Below are 18,778 nucleotides of genomic sequence, written 5' to 3'. Positions count from 1 at the left end.
AGCCAAACTGATGCAGGTGAAGGAGCTCACGAAGGGGCAGGGGTAACTCTCAGTGATGGGGCAGGTAGGTGGGGCTGGGGTGGGAAAGCAGGTGATGGCTGGGATGTCTCCTAGAGCTCCCTGGGGTGCACGGCCCAGGCTGCTGCTGAAGAACTTGTGGATGTCCAGGTGGAGGCACCAAAGTGAATTCTAGCTGTCAGCGGCAGCAGCATAATATAGAATTAGTTGGAAGGCTCCCTAGATGGAGAGGTTGGGTAAGAAAGGGGCAGCATTAAATTTGGCAAAACCTGGAGAAGTCTCTGCACTGAGGAAGGCGTGAGTGGTATGATTACGGTGACCCCCTTTTTCTGAAATCACAATAAGGATGGGATGGAGTATTTGACAGCTGTCTTGTCCTTCCACATTCGGGTGGCTACACAGATCATTGACAAAATAAGAATATCAGTGCTGGAGCAGAACTTGGTCCAGGGAAACTGTTGGGCTGGAGTGAGGGCAGCGGCTGGGAAGGACAAGAGCTTTTCACAGAAGACCCTCTGGCAGCTCTCTCTGTGTGAATGAAGACCTGCTGTAGTTGGGAACACACAGCCACATGCCACACTAGTATCATGAACTAGACCGCAGTTTAGCTAACAAGGCCTGGGCCCCGGGGAGTTGCAGTAGCCCATGGCATGCAAGTGAGCTAATTCAACCGGAGACTGATCCCACTGAGAATAAAGCTGAACTGTGCAACTTGCCATTTTCTGGGTCAGATCTTCTGGGATCCAGGTGGAAAATGAGACCCACACATGATGCTTACGGCCTGCAATGGGCAAGGAGGTGACTCGCTCTGCTAGGGTGCTGTGCTGGAGCCGCCCTCCACTGATGGCTCATGCCCACTTGCTAGATGGCCGTTCTTGTTCTCCCAACATGTGCGGGGTCCCTGCCGTACTCTGGGCAGTGTCCCTGCCCTCCCTCCTCCTCTGCTTCTGGGATCTGGTTGCTTCTGAGCAGAGGACGCACTGTGCTTTCCTGATAAGCCTGCTGTGTGTGTCCTGGGATCTCCTCATTCCAGAATGGGCTCTGCACAGTGGGAACGTTTGGTGCTTCATACGGAGGCTGCCTGCCAGCCTGGCTTATCAGACACAACCACTTTGGCCAGGGCACCTGAAAATCCAACAGCTACCCGTCTCGCTGTAAGAAAAGGGGCCGATTGAAACAAACGAACTGAAAAGGAGATGTTAGGTAAGAAAGGAGGGGAGCCTGGGCCAAGATGGAGAACTGGGTCAGGGGCTGGGAAGACACTGAGTAAGCAGTTTTAAATAATCATTTACGAGGGATGCCCTGGAGGGAGATGTTGAGCAAGTGGCTCCTGCTGGGCGTCTGTCAGCCTCCTGGCCCATCTCTTCTGGGAGTTACGGGAGCTGCGGAGCTCCTGGGTGCTCTGATGGAAGGCACCTGGAGTCAGCAGCCCATGCAGAGGCTGGGCACCCGCTGCCCATGGAGGCTTCAGCTTCTGGCTGACCTGCCGCTCAGCTTATTCCAGCCTCCCGCTGACTCACCTCTCTGGCTTCCTAACTTCTTTCTTGATGTTATTGGATGCTCTTGAGCAGCCTGAGCCTTGCAGCAGGGCCTGGAAGAGGAGGTTTTTTTTTTTTTTTTGGTTTGGTTTTCTTAAACCCAAACTCTTGGTTTTCATTTCAAGGTGGTAGGAGCCAGATACCCCGAGGGCTCAGCAGTCCTCTCCAGCTGATGCACTGAGCCTTTGGGAAGGAGAGATTAGGCTCACTGGCTGGAGGAGGGAACCCTGATCAGGGCTGGGGCAGAAACCTGAGACAACTCCAAGTGGGACCTTTAGGCAACAGGCCCATGAAAGGCTGTGAAGGCTTCGAGCATGGCCAGCATTGCATGCACACATCTGGAAAAACCTGCAGTTCCAAACCAAAAACCACAGAAATGATTTTTTGGAATATAGGCTTATTCCTCAACCGACTCTCTGTGCTGAGGGGATGAAGCTTTGGGGTAAAGGTAAATATGACCTTGCCTCTGCCCTACAGAAGTCCTGCAACATGGCTAATTGTCACACAAGGAGGACTGTGATGATGAGGCTGTAAGGGAGGTAGACATGCCACTAATGAAGAACAGAAGAGAAGGAAATAAATTCCTACCTGGAGACTCTGGTGTTAGCATCCACACCTGGTTGAGAGTTTATGTCCTGTTGGCTAGACAGTTAACCCCTTCTCTGCTTAATACTGGGGGCTCATTTTTCTGCCCCAATGACCAACAGATGTGCTTTTGAAAACCTATGGGGAGAAGCATTTAGGATCTTAGGCTTGCTGGCAGCTTGTTGAAAGAAAAAATGGGGAACAGGAAGAAGGATTTTGTTCTATAGGATTCCTGTTCTGTTCTCAGAGAGAGTGACACTTAACACTCTCTGCAGCTGTAGGTCAATGTCCTTGTGGGACAGTGGGGATTCAGGATAAATGTTCCTATTTTATGGATGAAGAAATTGAGGATACCAGTTTGGGTAGAGGCAAAATCACAACCAGACCAAGATTCTTAACTTCCATATCTCTTAAAGAATGCAAAGCATATTATCTAGAAAAGCACATTGAGATTATGTAAAAGTTGAAACTTTAAATACATGGAAATAGAATGTGTTACATAATATCCAAGTTGCATTAATTCTACTCTTCACATTTCAAGAGAATAGGAGGACTCTCTTTCAACCTGACTTAAAAAAAATTGGTGAAAGATTCTAGAAGGAGAAGATGTTCTGTGGAGAGAGAGGGGAGGGACACCAGGTGCAAGGGCAGAAATAAAATGGAGTCAGAACTGCAGATTGAGCATCTGGCACAAATCTGGCTCAACAAATGTTTGTTTCTTTCCTTCATAGAGGGACCAAGACCCCCCTGAAGCTGGCACGGCCTGAGCACGGCCATGCTGGAGTAAAGGGACAACTAGGGCATTGCTGAGATATCCGCAGATAATGACACATTTGACTTTGGATTGAGACTCTCTCCAAAGCTTTTAGCTTTATGATTTGTTTGCATGACTATAATTATACAAACTAGATTGGAAAAAAATCAAGGGAACATGTAAATTTGTTTCCTTCAGCTTTCTTTTACTGCAAATCAAATACCTTGAGTAGTCCCCTGTTCTTTACCCACAAGCCAACCCCTGCCATGTAGTTGGGACATAGGATTGGAAACTAGGTGGGGAGTATGCAGAGGGCCAACAGCATTGATCGAGTTTCTGCTGTGTTTAGCTCATGTGTGTATTGTTCTGTTTTCACAATAGCCATATTTTCATTATTCTTATTCACTTTTTATAGATGAGAAATCTGAAGCTCAAAGAGGATTATGGATTTTCTGAGGTCATTGAAGACGAGAGAAAATTGGGACTTGACCTCAAAGCTTATGCTTTTTACATTATATTGGGATAACTTTGTACTGGGATCTGAACAACCTGGTTCTGTAATTTATGGTGCCTATGGAGAGTGCATCTTCATAGTAACCACAAGACAGTAACGTGGCAAGGAGGAAAGGAAAGGGAATTATCTTTGTCTCACCCCAAACAATAATGAATCTGACATTTTATTGTGCATTGTGGTCTTCAAAACGCTTCATATGAATTTCCCATTTTATAACTAGGACCGCAGAACCTCAGGGTTTCATTCAAGGCTACACAGCCAATAAATGGCAAAACTGGGACTCAAACCCAGAACGTCAGACTAAATTCAGTTTTATTACTGCAAAGTCCCTCTCCCACATACTTGGCCATGTGGACAGAGGAAGTGGTAGAGTTTAAGTGTGAGTCTCTGTGCAGGCTGGATGGTCTTCTGATACTCATGCATGTGTGGGTGTCATTGAAGAGCCTGACTTCCTAATCACTTCCCAGAATCATCAGGCAATGCAGGATTACTGACTGACTGAATCAATATACACTTGGATCTTTGTCTGCAAACTTTTGTTCGGTGTCCTGCATCACAGAAATCCAAAAACAGAGAAACTTTTCTTATATCCCTCATCCTTTGGGTGTTCGTGTAGACAAGGGACAGCTGATGGTTATAAAAACCATCATGGTTATAAAAAAAGTCTTTATTCAGTACCTAGTTATTGTGTATTTCTGGTGTGGCATGGGAAGAAAAGAGCCAAGATATTTTGGGAAACAACAACTCTTTTGCAGTATCCTAGACTAATTTCTTTCTGTAAGAGGATGCCGATTTCCAATTAGCATTTAAGGTCATTTAAGACTTTTACAGTCTCCCCTACACTTGTTGGAACCCTTTCTGGGGAAGAGGGAAAATCAAGGAGAACTGTAAGGCTGGCACTGAGGGGCTCCGGCAGTCTCTAAACCCATCATCCCTTTCACTGTTGAACTGATGTGGTGAGCCTGCACAGGCGTGGGTGGTAGCCGACCTCCCTTGGGTAGGTCCAGAACAGGGAGCAGCATTCTGCAGAAGGAAGGTCCTTTTCCAGATTGAGAAACCCAAATCCTGATCTCCTCTTTTGATGATTTTACAAAAATCAAATTGCGTGACAGATGCCCAGATAAACAGAAGTTTGCAATCAAAGCAAGTTCTGGGACAGAGCTGATTAGTAGATTTTTAATGGCTATTAGCTTGATAATCACTCACCAGGAATAGCTCCCAGGCAGACCAAACCCATGCATAAGTGGGTCCACACCCATGTACACCAACACCTAGCTATCAGGTATATAAGGGGACCCTGAAATCTTCCCAACAGCAGAGTTGAGTCTCCGGCCTTGACTCTTCTCAAGAGCCTGCAACTTTCCTCCCTGGACAAAGCCATCATGAGTTGTCAGATGTCGTGCAAATCTCGAGGAAGAGGAGGAGGTGGAGGAGGATTCCGGGGCTTCAGCAGCGGCTCAGCTGTGGTGTCTCGTGGAAGCCGGAAATCGACTTCCAGCTTCTCCTGCTTGAGCCGCCATGGTGGTGGTGGCGGGGGCTTCGGTGGAGGCGGCTTTGGCAGCCGGAGTCTTGTTGGCCTTGGAGGGAGCAAGAGCATCTCCATTAGTGTGGCTGGAGGAGGTGGAGGCTTTGGCGTCGGTGGTGGATTTGGTGGCAGAGGAGGTGGTTTTGGAGGTGGCAGCGGCTTTGGAGGCGGCAGTGGCTTTGGAGGCGGCAGTGGCTTTGGAGGCGGCAGTGGCTTTGGAGGCGGTGGTTTCGGAGGAGGTGGTTTTGGTGGAGGCCGCTTTGGAGGTTTTGGGGGCCCTGGAGGTGTTGGAGGTTTTGGGGGTCCTGGTGGCTTCGGGCCTGGAGGATACCCTGGTGGCGGCATCCACGAAGTCTCTATCAACCAGAGCCTCCTGCAGCCTCTCAACGTGAAAATTGACCCAGAGATCCAGAATGTGAAGGCCCAAGAGCGGGAGCAGATCAAAACTCTCAACAACAAATTTGCCTCCTTCATCGACAAGGTGAGTCCGGAGGAGACGGCTCCCACTCATGCTCAGACCACCTGACTTCCAGCACCAGCTGAAAAGAAAACGACACAGATTCGTATTTCTTAGGAGCCAGTGGTGTACCACAATCGCCTGGGTTATTTGCGGTTTCCAGACGGGAAAAGACGCCAGCTTTGTGGGCTGCATCTCCCACAGCACCCTGCAGTTAGGAAGCACTTGTCCCTTTGGGTTTATTGTTATAGTCCAAATAAATAATATTTATGGAAAATTCTGAAAACCGTAAAAAATGGATACAGGCAATTATGGAACTGATCCTTGGGACAGGCCATGGGACAGCAGGTTTTGGAAGGGACTGGGCAGACATCTAAGGAAGGTAGTGCTTCCTTCCTTAGCAGTTATTATTAAATTCTGGGAAGCTGAACCTGAAATATCTGCTTGGGAATGTGTGAAAATCCTGCCTTCAAGTGAAGCATTCTCAGTTTTGTGATCCATAAAGTCTTTATTGGTGTCACTTTGGAGTGTTACTGGGGTTTCTCCCGTTTCAAGGCAGACGAACCTGTCTTGGTTTGTCTGCCTTGAAATAGGCAGGGATTTACAAGGCTCTTAAAAATCAGGCTGAGGAGCCCTGCCTTCCAGGACTCTCATACTCAGCACTGTTGGGAGCAGTGCCAGCAGATGCCTGCTTTTGGTTTTCCCCGGAATTTATGGGATCTTTGCTGGAAATTCAACCAGGATGGGGGAGGGAAATTACCTGGAGTCTTGGGAGCGGCTGCAGACAAAACAGTGAGCAGGGAAGCAGCCAAGAGACTCACCTTCATGGAGAGAGCCAGATGTAGCCTTAGGAGTCTGTGGGACTTTCCAGGGGTGAAGGCAGGGAGCTCAGAAGCTCTGCCCAGCAGGACTCGGCATTCAGCCTCAGAGACTTCTTGAGATCCTGAGCTGCCCCTGGCCAGCATGGCTTGCTGTTGTGAAGGATGATCCAGAGCTCATGTGCTCTCCTTCTGGTCACGGCAGGTGCGGTTCTTGGAGCAGCAGAACCAGGTGTTACAGACCAAATGGGAGCTGCTACAACAAATGAATGTTGGCACCCGCTCCGTCAACCTGGAGCCCATCTTCCAGGCATACATCGACAACCTCAAGAGATACCTAGATGGGCTCACTGCGGAAAGAACATCACAGAATTCAGAGCTGAACAACATGCAGGATCTTGTGGAGGATTATAAGAAGAAGTAGGTGGCAGAGTAAACGCTGAGTGGAGATAAACATTGCGCTGAGCCATTTGATCACTCCCCGGAAAGCCACTCATCTCCCAGTTGCATTTGTGGTGATAACGGGGAAAGGGATATATGTATCTTGGTTGATTATTAGTGAGGAAGACAGTGAGGCTTTAGAGATCATTTTTGTTTTTTATATGTTTGAGAGTCAGTTTATAGAACTCTATCTTTAGTTTGGAAATCATAGTTTCAATTTAGACATTTTTAAACATTTAAATTTTAAATGTCTAAATTTAAGAGTGTAATATTCCCAGAGAATGGGGCATTTTGGGTGAATCCAGCATGAAAAGGAAAAGAAAAAAATAAATGAGAACTAATCTAACTGCTGTATCATCTGGGTCCCAATAGGTATGAGGATGAAATCAACAAGCGCACAGCTGCCGAGAATGATTTTGTAACACTTAAAAAGGTGAGCAAGAGAATGTCTTGGCTGGGGGTGGGGATAGGAGCGCTTCACAGCCTCAGCGTGTCTAAGCAGACAGGTTGGAAAACAACTGTGAGTGCGAAAGCAGCAACCAGAGAAAGGGGTTGAAAGCAACCAGGGCCCATTCTCTTACAAGCAAAAGTGTGTCTGTAGGTCAAGCTTCTGGATACAGTTTTCAAAGCTGCTCTGCGTTTTTGGTAGAGCACTTCCCAATAGTAACCCACTTAAAGCCTCTATTGGGTCATGATAAATACAAGCACAAAAATCTCTTTGTACTCCCCTTCTAAAGCGCTGAGGAGGGAATGGGACTTCCCTTAGAATGCCTGCTTAAAGTTACTGTTGGTTGTGCTGACAAAGGTTTGAGCTCACAGGCCAGAAGCATGGGTTCTCTTCCTGGGTTCTGCAGGGGCTTTGGTGTGTATTCTGGGGAAATTCAGGAGAGGTGAGATGGACAGACAGGATGAGAGAGTGGAGGAAGCCCACAGAGAACACTGGATCCCATTGGAGGAATGCACCGTGTCCCAAGCAGGAGTGGGGGGCTGGTTGGTAAAGCTCGGTCACATGGGAGCTCTGATGGTCCTGAGGGGTGTGAGTAGTGAACGTGGGCATGGAGTCCCTGGCAGAGATGTATGGTGAACTGCACAACCAAAGAAGTCCCATGGGGACCAAGCTTGCCTGGGGGAGCCTGAAATGTTGGAGAGGAGCCAGCGGGGACTGAGTAGAGTGGAGTGGCAGAGAGAGGAAGAGCCCTGTACAGGGAACCGTGCAAGGTAGGGGGATGTGGGTTTCACCAGAGGTCCTGACTTTTCTTGCAGGACGTGGACAATGCCTACATGATAAAGGTGGAGCTGCAGTCCAAGGTGGACCTGCTGAACCAGGAAATTGAGTTCCTGAAAGTTCTCTATGATGCGGTAAGGAAGCTGCTCTGGGACAGACCCTTACTTCCCACCCTTCGCACAGAAGGAGAGTCCTTTCCACTTGGTGAAAAAGTGGCGGGAGCGGGGTTTTTGGACCAGCTGCCTTCAACCTGGCATCATTCCAGGCCACTGGGGGGCTTTCATAGGCTAGGTTTTGTGGGTGAGGAATTTTCTCCTCTGATGTTACAGGAAGAAAGGTTCAGGAAATACCAGGACAGCCTCCCCTTCCTCCATTCCCCAAATGTCCAGATCCCCTGGGGAAGAGACAAGTCGGGTGTCCATTCCTGTGCCCACTGCACTTCAGAGGTCAAAATCCATTTGTCTCCTATCCCCTTCCCTGACCCAAGGGCACATGGATGATTTCTGAAACAGGAAGTACCGTTTAAGGTGTTTGCCATGGACTGGCTTCTGTCTGGGGGCACTTATCATAACTGGCATAAGTGGTGAAGGTTGTTAACTAGGAGGCTCAGAAATACAGGTGCCTCTCCCCCAAATTCTCAGGATGACCTTGGGAAAGGCCCAGGAGTAGATGGTTACATGATTTCCTTCCCCCCAGTGGATCCTTAGTCTGAGGGTCTGCATTCCCCTGATGCTGGGAGACAGAGGTCTCCTCTGCCTGTGGCTGTGGCCGGATGTCATGACCAGACCTTCTTGTGTGTTATAGGAGATGTCCCAGATGCACCAGACTATCACTGACACCAACGTCATCCTCTCCATGGACAACAGCCGCAACCTGGATCTGGACAGCATCATTGCTGAGGTCAAGGCCCAGTACGAGGAGATCGCCCAGAGGAGCAAGGATGAAGCGGAGGCCTTGTACCACAGCAAGGCAAGTACAGGGAATGCAGGAAGAGCCACGGGCTCCTTGCCGTGAGCTGGGTGGCACCCCACCTGGAGAGATTACTGTTTTTTTTGGTCTAATGGAAGTTGGGCACCATTCCCAAGAAAGGATGTTGAGAATGCCACCAAGTCCTTTTGGGAATGTGAGATGGACCCTACCTCTCATGAATGCAGCCATGGCATTTGGCTGGGCTGACCCTCCCTGGACCAGTAACTCTGGAATGGGAACCAGGCTGGGACTTCCTTGCAAACTATCCTCCTCTACCCATATCAGTATGAGGAGCTCCAGGTGACTGCCGGGAAACATGGAGACAGCCTGAAAGAGATCAAGATGGAGATCAGCGAGCTGAACCGCGTGATCCAGAGGTTGCAGGGGGAGATCGCACATGTGAAGAAGCAGGTGAGGCCCGGCCCTGTCCAGGGAGTGGGGGGGAGGTTGTCTCTGGGTGTGCGTGAGAGTGTGGTTGTGTGTGAGTGTGCATGTGAGACATGAGAGACACTGAGATGTTGTGCTCTAGCATGTATCAATCCCAATGTCCCCAGCTTAACATAATTTAAGCCTTATTATAACAATTCTTGGAGTGCTCTAAGAGACATTCCAAAGTAAGGATCAGCGAAGGGGAAGAATTATGCTCACTTGTTTATATGAGTAAAAGGAAGTCATAACAAATAGAGCAGATGTTAGTTTGATTGATTTGCTGTGGATTGCATGGAGCTTCCTTTCTGTGTTCAGCACGGGCCCTACACACCAGCGGACTGGCTTCATAGAGGGGCAGTGAGTGTTGGGGGCAGCTGGCCCGGGGCTGGACGTTAGCTTTGGAATAGAAAAGGCAGAGGCAGAGAGTGAGTCCATCAGCAGCAGAAGCTTTGTCAAGCAGACCATTTCGAATGTTTTCATTTCCATCTGTAAGATGGGATCATGATTCTGGCCCTGTGGTATGAGGATCAAAGGGTGTTATAGGGAAAGCCAAAGCGTATCATCAAAGGTGACAGGGGAAGAAGATGCCCCAGAGACAGCAGCAAGCCTTAGCACCTGCCGAGTTGTTTGCGACCTGCATAAACTCCAGAGTGGACCTAACATTTCCCGGGCCAGTGGTTCTGGCTTCCCACACTTTGAATGCCTCTGCTCTCTATCCCCCTCTATCAGGCAGAATCTACTCTCTGTCCTTCTCTCACAGTGTAAGAATGTGCAAGATTCCATCGCAGATGCTGAGCAGCGAGGGGAGCACGCCCTCAAGGACGCCAGGAACAAGCTGAATGACCTGGAGGAGGCCCTGCAGCAGGCCAAGGAGGACCTGGCCCGGCTGCTGCGTGACTACCAGGAGCTGATGAACGTGAAGCTGGCCCTGGACGTGGAGATCGCCACCTACCGCAAGCTGCTGGAGGGCGAGGAGTGCAGGTGAGGGCACTGGGAAGAGAGAAGGGGACCCTGGGCTGTCCTCTCCTTTCTCCTAGAACCAGGGCTGGAAACAAAGACAGGGAAAGCAGAGGATGGGGCAGGGCCTTCTGAGGACTGAGAGCTGACATTCTTTGTGTTCCCCAAGCAGAAACTCAGGACACAAAGCTTGAGTGGAGAGTTGTACGTTTATCAGTATGAAATGATGCGTAATTAAGCTAAGCAGTAAGTTCAACATCCTAGTCTTTTCTGAAAGTGAAAACAAAATCATGGGAAAACTGGTTAGTCTTAGACAGTCTGAAACATTGGTCTCTAGGTCCACAGAATGAGTGACCTCTGTGCCCTCCACCGTGTGACCCACACAAGGGAGGTGATGTGTTGGAGTGTGCTCACAGTGGGCACGTGCTTACCAGAGCAGGCGCCAGCCCCAGTTCTTTGCAGGTTTCTGGAGTGACAAACGAAACCATTTGCTAGCATTCAAAGAGGGACCCTTTGCTTCCTCTGTAGTCTGAGAACTTTGTCCATAATATCAGCATCTTGGGTGACTTAATCTGGCTGAAGCAATTGGAAGGGGAAAAGCTACCCCAGGCGGTCAGCAAGCCAGCATGACAAAGAGGGAGTGGCTTTCTTCAGGAGGTTTCTCTATCCCTGTCTAGACGCGATGCGGTGCCTTCTATGCCCAGCTTATAAGAGGAAGTGGGAACGTTTTCAGTCGAAGCTGAAGAGGGTGGGGAGAAGAGAGGAATGAGGAGGCTCTACAGAGTCACAGTTCTTTCTGAGTGGAGTGCTCACAGGCAGCCTCCTTGTGAAATTCCTGGTGTGGCATGGATTCTGAATAACAGACTCTCCAAGATGGACTTAAATACAAAAATGGGTTTCAAAGTTGGAAGTGAATTTGCTTTTCAGTTACCTTGGATCAACCATGCAACTGTTCACTTTTTATCAGAACAAAAAATCGAGATGGATTGAGATGCAAGGTTGTGCATAAACGGAGGGGGGCCTGTCGTCACGGTGTGACCTGGCAGCACAGAAGTGGGGTCTGTGAGCGCTGGTGTGAGCTTTTAGAGGCTAAACCGCGCATTTCCGGGTGGAAGTTGTAAAACAGCATGCATAAAGAGCCTGAGTGTTCCAGCACAGCTCGTTTCTTCTCTCTCTGACAGGATGTCTACGGACCTCAGCAGCAGCGTGACTGTGTGTGAGTAGTGGGGTGTGGTCCAATCCAAGGGGTGATGTGGGGGGTAGGGGCAGGGAGAGGCCGTCAGAATCTCTGTGGTAACAACATCTCTCTCTGCAGCTGTGACAAGCAGCACCATTTCATCAAATGTGGCATCCAAGGCTGGCTTTGGAGGTTCTGGAGGTAGAGGGTCCAGTTCTGGAGGAGGATATAGCTCTGGAAGCAGCAGTTATGGCTCTGGAGGCCGAGGGTCTGGCTCCAGAGGCGGCGGTGGCGGAGGCTCTGTCTCTGGAGGAGGATACGGCTCTGGCGGTGGTTCTGGAGGAAGATACGGATCTGGAGGCGGCTCTGGAGGAGGATATGGCTCTGGAGGGGGAAAACATGGCTCTGGAGGTGGAAAACACAGCTCTGGAGGCGGCTCTAGAGGAGGCTCAAGCTCTGGAGGAGGATATGGCTCTGGAGGGGGAGGTTCTAGCTCTGTAAAGGGTAGCTCCGGTGAAGGTTTCAGTTCCAGTGTAAGCTTCTCTTTTAGATAAAGATGAGACCCCTGCCCCTACCACCGATTCTCCCATGCCAGACTCTCCCACTCCAGAATGTAGAAGCCTGTCTCTCTGTACCTCTAACTGGAAATAGGTTAAATTTTGTCATTTATCTCTGATGGCATTTTAGGGGAAAAGAATGTCCACATACACATTTTGAAAGATCTTCTCTCCAAACTAGTTAGAGCCAGTGATGTCACTGTGTCCTGGGGGAGAATCTGCGGTGTCTAGGTCTGCGCTTCTAGCCATGCCCCATTCCTGCCCCACCCCCATGCCTCTTTACATTGCCCACTTTCCAGATGGGTAGTCTGTGGAGGACCCAGGCCCACCCAGGGATTTCATCTCTACACCTGGCAGTGCTGGGGGAAATGTGTTTCTGTGTATATAGCTTCTCTTGTCCACCTTGCTTTCAGAAGTGCTGTGATCTGGGGGTCTTTGTAATAAACTTCATTTGCAATTCATATTGTGCTGTCTGGGTGATGTCAAACCTTGGTGGAAGTGGGCAGCCACAGAAAAGGGAGGTTTGGACGTGATGAAGGAGGGGCTTCTGGGTGAGGAACGTGCCTCCCTGAGGGAAGCCCAGGTGCCAGCCTCTGGACGGACGAAGGTGGGGTGACCCTGGAGTCCGGGGATGGGTGTAAGGTTCTTGGAGAGTATTTACCAGATTTGGGGGCTGTGGCATTGCTGGAAGGTGGACAGGGGGATTTGTGGAAGAGTCTCTTTTCTAGAAAAACCCATTCTTCCTGAGCATTTCCCACAGACTGGCCTCCCCCTTTTCTGACAAGGGCTTTGGTCTTTGATCACTTCTCCTGAGGGTGAACCAGCCGAGCCCCTGCCACCATCACAGTGAATTTCTAAGCTCTGAGCTTCCAACGCAGACTTGCCTCAGCCTGACGTAGGTCCTGGCCTCTGTCCCTGCGGGGTCTCTGAGCAAGCCTGGAGGACACCTGGGATGTGTCTGGGGGACTATAAAGTGGCCTCCCAAACAGCCACTTCTATTTTCACAGAACACCCACTCCTGTCAGAGGTGTCCCATCACACTCAGCAAACAAGCCCTTCTCTCCTCCCTCACCACAGCCCCCGGGGCCTGTCCCATGGATGCCATCAGGGTGGCCTTCTCCTGTGGGTGCAAAGATGCCTTCAGCCCCTTCCCCAGAAAGGCCTTGTCACCTGACTGAGGCTTCCAGGGAGTTCAGGGATGGCTGGGCAGGTGGGATTGGCATGCTTGGGGTTGGTATTAGACAGGTCAGAGTTGCTCAAATGGGAGTTGGTGGCTTAGGCTGGGTCAGCTTAGCTTTACGCATGTGTTCCATTACAGCAGCTGTGCTTAAAGCCACTCAGAGCCAGTTCTGGAGGGTCTTCTTTTCTCCCACTCCATCCCAGCTTTAAAACCTTGGAGAGTCCTTAGTTGAGTGTGTGACTGTCTTCCTGTTCCCAGAGGTTGCAGGGGCGGCTCTAATAGAGAAAGGATGCGTTCACCTGCCTCCAGACCAGCCTGGACACAGGTATGAGGGCGCTGCAGGAACAGCTCCGAAGGCCACAGGTGGCAAGGTGGTGAGATGCCGTGCTGAGCATTCTAGAGCGATCTGCTGCTCAGAGAAGGGTCTTGAGAACCACCCGGGCCTTGGTCACGGGGAGAGGTCTGTGGAGAGAGGGTGCAGGCTGGGAAGAAGCGTCATGGGGAGCTGGCTGTTTTTGAGTATGTACATTGCATAGACATGAACACAACCTTTAACAAGGTCTTGTGTCCCAGACATTTGAGGCTGGATAGGAGCTTTGACAGTCAGTGTATTTGAACTTTTCACTTAGGTGAGGAAACAGGTGAGGCCCAGGGTAGACACAGAAACCAGGTCTCCCCCTCCCAATTCATTCATTTTTTAAAAGGCTTTGGGAATGGTGATCCATTCTAATAACTTTCTGAGGGGAAAAGAGGTGAGGCAGGTAAGGTGGCAGCTTTTATTCCTGGAGGGGCCTTAATTCTTCTTTTTTTTGAGATGGAGTCTCACTCTGTTGCCCAGGCTGGAGTGCAGTGGCATGATCTCAGCTTACTGCAACCTCCACCTCCCGGCTCGAGGATTTTCCTGCCTCAGCCTCCCAAGTAGCTGGGATTACAGACATGCACCACCGTACCTGACTAATTTTTGTATTTTTGATAGAGACAGGGTTTCATCATGTTGCCCAGGCTGGTCTCGAACTCCCAACCTCAAGTGATCTGCCCGCCTTAGCCTACCAAAGTGCTGGGATCACAGGCCTGAGCCACTGTTCCTGGCCTTAATTTTTGAGACTTTCAGTGGTCTGAGCCTCCGGCTCCTTCTATCATTCCCACTTCCTCATCCCTTCCCAATCTGAGACACAGCCCTTTTTCCCCCCGCTGGATCAGATACATGCTACTTTCTTGCTGGATTCCAATATTAAATTAGTCTTGTACATTAACTCAGAGGGATCCAGGCCTGAGGCATAACAGAAACCAAGCTCTAAGCAGGTATTGGAGAGAGTGGCTAGCTCTGGAAAGGGACTCTCCTTTCCCTCCGAAGTGCCATAGAGTAGCCCAGCAGCGGGGCCACACGAGCCCACAGGGCCCTCTGCTGCTCTTCTGCCAGATTTGGTAATTGACTTGTCAGGTCCTGGGCTTCAAAGAGGAGACAGGCACAGGCAGAAGGGTTTTACGAGCTCAATTTCCATAGGGAACTGGGCTAAACATTTACATTCTGATGATGTTGCAGAATATTTGGGACACCCTCCCTCTCGTGGTTCCCTCCCTTTCTCTGCCTGTGAGTTTTAGAATGAATTCAAATAAAACTTTTTTCTCCTCCTCACCAAACTCCTTCTTTCCTGTCTACCCAAATGAAATTCCTGGGACAGCTCACCTCCTCCAGGAAGCCCACCTAAATGGAACACTCATGCCTCCTTTTTCTTGCCATGAAGTGGGGAAGGAGTGCCCTGGGAGAGAGGAGATGCCCTGGGAGTGAGGAGATGCCTGTGCTGATCCTCATGTTTGTGGGACTGTTGCATGACATTGGGCAAATCATCTCTCCTCTCCAGCTCCTTTTCTGCCTCACTGTAAGGACCTTCAGGGGCCAAGATTGTTTCTAAAGATCCTTCCAGCTCTGATGAAAAGAATCCTGTCTGTGCTACTGGGTCAGCCAGTGCTTACTCCCAAAGCCTTTCAGGCTAATAGCGGATTTGGGACACTGTCAGGAGATCTAGAGAGACCCTATGTGAATAGGTGTGAGCATGTGAAGCTCGAAGTGATTTCCATTCTAGTTCAGTAAATGCCCACTGGACAATGACTGTGGGCAAGGTTGTACATGTGGCTACGTGGGCGTAGCAAGACGTATAAGACAGTGCGTCCTGTCAGGGATGTATGGTCTAGTAGGGGATGAATGAGAAATTTGCAAATAGTTATTAACATAAGGCAGAATGTAGTAGTATGCATTAAATTCATTAAAGGGGCCCTCACTAAAAATGTGTATTCTTTGTTCCAGCATCCCCTCCCCCTCCCTGAGTTTCCGCCAGAGAGGAGTCTAGAAATCTGCATTTTTAATCATCTCCTAGGTGATTCTGATGCTAATGACGCAAGGGCCATGTTCTGGAAAGCGCTGATGGACAGGATAAGGCAGCAGGCTCTCGGATGGACTCAGTTGCTGGCATCGTGGAATTTAGTAGGCACTCAATGAAAAGCTGATGATCAGATAAAAGAAGGTGTGACCTTGGGCAAGTTGTTTAACGACTCTGAGCCTTGCTTTACCCATTTGTAAAGAGGCAATGACAACGGCTTCCTCATAGGGTTGCTGGGAGGGTTACACGCTGAAATCAATGAAAAATGCTTATTCTGTAGGACCTGTGCCATCATAAGCAAGCAGTACTGTGAGCTACGTTATTATTATTATTGTTATAGACAGTATTTTGGGTCCAGGAAAGTCCTCACGGATGAGATAACTTCACATCCAGGCACTGGCAGATATGTGGGATTAATTAAGGAGTAATAACAATTCTGCGTGAACTCTTTCAGGAGATAGAAGAAACACTTTCCATCTTGTTTTATAAGGCCAGCATTACCTGGATACTAAAATCAGACAAAGATAGTTTAAAGGAAGACACTAAAGATGAATATCCCTCATGGATAAATATATTAAAAATTATCAGCCAGATATGAGCAAATTCAATCTAGAAATACACAAAAATGGTAATACCTCATGACCCCAGAAATAAAAAGCTTGCTCAGCATTCAAGGAATCAATGTATTCACTCTATTGACATATTATAGAAGAAAAAAACATGACTATATCGAAAGATATGAAACACTGGACAAAACTCCACACCCTTCATGGTAAAAACAAACAAACAACAAACTCTTAACAAACTAGGAGTAGAAGGGAACTCGTCTAGCCTGATAAAGAGCATCTATAAAAACCCATGGCTAACATACTTAATGGTGAAAGTCAATGCTTTTCCCATAAGCCTTGCTTGGGAACAAGCAAGAGTATTTGCTGTCACTACTCCTACTCAGCATCATACTGGGATTCCTAAATAGTGCAATAATGCAAGAAAAAGAAATAAAATCATACAGATATGAAGAAAGAAATCAAACTGATTTGTGAATCTATGATGTGATTGTGTATGTAGGAAATCCGAAGGTATCTTATTAGTCAATAGAGTTCTGTATTGAGAAAATCTTGATTTATACAGACGGATGGATGCAAATGGTAACAATATTTGTAACTAATGAGTCTTGAAATATCTGATTACTTTCCATTGAAAGAGAGATGGCAGGGGAAGCTGTAGTTCAAGGTGCAGAAAGGTGAGTTAATTTAATGCATTGTTGAACTCCAGTAAATTAAAATTTACTACAGATCACATTTGAATGTGCATGCTGTTTATTTTAAAGTCAACTTTAACAAGGAATAATTTATGAATAATAAAATGCATTGTATTACATTTTAAGCATATGGCTCAATATTTTAAAACAAATGTATACATCCTTATAACCACTACCACAGTACCTTATAGAGGATTTCCACCACTCCAATGAGTTACCCTATACCCCTAGGCAACTTTCGATCTCCTTGTTCATACCATTGACTGATTTTGCCTGTTCTAGGGTTTCTTAGGGTTGCTCTACCTCCACCCCAACACGGGGTATGGCCAGTCTGTTTTAGTCTACAGGATGTTTGTATTGTCTTATTGTAGTTTCGATAGCATTTTTCTGATGACTTGTGATGTGCAGTGTCCTTTTTGATGTTTATTGAGCATTTATACATCTTTTAGGAAAGGTCTGTTCAAATCTTGTGAAGGTTTTTATTCGGTGGTTTGAAATATTATTATTTAGTTGCAGGAGTTCTTTATATACTCTGCTGTCACAGAGTATATAAAGTCATTTATACACAGTCATTTGTCAGGAACGTATCATGAATATTTTCACTCAGTGTGTGCATTTTCTTGTCATTTTCTTGATGGCATTTTACAAGCAGCAAAAGTTTCTAATGTTGATCAATTCTAATTTATCAAATTTTATTTATAGTTTGGACTTTTTATGTCCCAAGAAATCTTTGCTTACCTAATGTTCACAAACATTTTCTCCTACAATACAAATTTTATTCTAGAATAAGTTTTATAGTTCTAGAGTTTACATTGTCTATACCCCATTTTAAGTGGTCATTTGGGTATGGCATGAGGGTCAAGGTTCATTTTATTCCCCGAAGTAAATATCCAGTTGTTTGGGCCCCAGCTATTCAAAAGACTATTATTTACTTGTTGAACTACCTTGGCAACTTTGTCAAATATCAAATGGAGATATACATGTGGGTCTGTTTTTGGATTCCTTATTCTGTGGATTGGTTAATGTATCTGTGAAACACTTCTAACATACTGTATTGGTATGGTAGCTTGAATAAGTCTTGAAATAATGCAGCATAATTCCTCTGATTTTCTTCTTCTTTTAAAAAATTATTTGGGATACCATTTTAAAATTTGAATATAAACTTTAGTATCAGCTTGTAAGTTTTTATCGAGAAATACTACTGGCTTTTAATGGAAATGGTGTTGAATCTATAGGTCAGTTTGGGGTGAATTGACATTTTAAGTATCTTGAGTCTTTCAGTCTATAAACAGTACCTCTCTCCATTGCTTTGGGGCGTCTTTAATTTTTCTCATCAGTGTGTTACAGTTTTCAGTGTATATTTTGTTAAATTTATCTCTAAGTATTTCATGTTTTTGTGCTATTGTAAGTGGTATTTAAAATTTTTAATTTGCTATGTGTTTGTTGCTCATATATAGAAGCACAATTTTAAAAACTGGCCTTGTTTCTTGTGAGCAAAATTCATTTGTCACTTCTACTAGTTATTTTGTAGATTCCTTAGGATTTTATATGTGCATAATTATGTTGTCTGTGAATAAAGATGATTTTGACTTCTCTTTCCCAAACTGTTTGCTATTGTTTACCTCCCCTCGTTGCTCTGGCTAGGACCTTCAGTGCAATGTTGAATGGGAGCAGCAAGAGTTGCCATCCTTCCCTTTTCCCTAATCTTGGAGGGAAACATTTATTTTTCTTCGCCATTGTCTGTAATATTAAATGGCTTTTAAAATTGGTTTGTTTGTTTAGATGAGCAATTCGGGAAGTCTCCTATACTCCTAGTTCACTGGGTGTTTTATCTTAAGTGAACATTGATATTTTTCAAATACTTTTCAACATTCAGATGATCATGTAACTTTTCTCCTTCATTCTGTTCATACAGTGAACTGCACTGATTAATTTTAGAATGTTGAATTAATCTTGTATTCCTGGAATAAACTCCATTTGGTCATACTATATTAT

At 47.1% G+C, this 18,778-nt stretch overlaps 1 protein-coding gene across 2 annotated transcripts; it reads left to right on the top strand.

The window, feature by feature from the left end:
* Positions 1-4,713: 4,713 nt before the first annotated feature.
* KRT2 (keratin 2) lies at positions 4,714-12,425 on the top strand. 2 transcript variants are annotated; one of them, XM_017501734.2, is made up of 10 exons: positions 4,714-5,083; positions 5,120-5,415; positions 6,415-6,629; positions 7,023-7,083; positions 7,914-8,009; positions 8,680-8,844; positions 9,130-9,255; positions 10,034-10,254; positions 11,412-11,446; positions 11,546-12,425. In XM_017501734.2, exons 1-10 carry the CDS (start codon positions 4,792-4,794, stop codon positions 11,959-11,961), a joined length of 1,923 nt encoding a protein of 640 aa, XP_017357223.1. In that variant the 5' UTR covers positions 4,714-4,791; the 3' UTR covers positions 11,962-12,425. The 2 variants fall into 2 exon arrangements, with proteins under 2 accessions (XP_017357223.1, XP_017357222.1); XM_017501733.2 differs by having other exon boundaries at positions 4,714-5,415.
* Positions 12,426-18,778: the final 6,353 nt, after the last annotated feature.

Source organism: Cebus imitator, unplaced genomic scaffold (genome assembly GCF_001604975.1).
Source record: "Cebus imitator isolate Cc_AM_T3 unplaced genomic scaffold, Cebus_imitator-1.0 Scaffold285, whole genome shotgun sequence".
Classification (NCBI taxonomy): Eukaryota; Metazoa; Chordata; class Mammalia; order Primates; family Cebidae; genus Cebus; species Cebus imitator.
The sequence above is the reverse complement of the archived record's forward strand: the minus strand, read 5'-3'. Positions and strand labels throughout refer to the sequence as shown.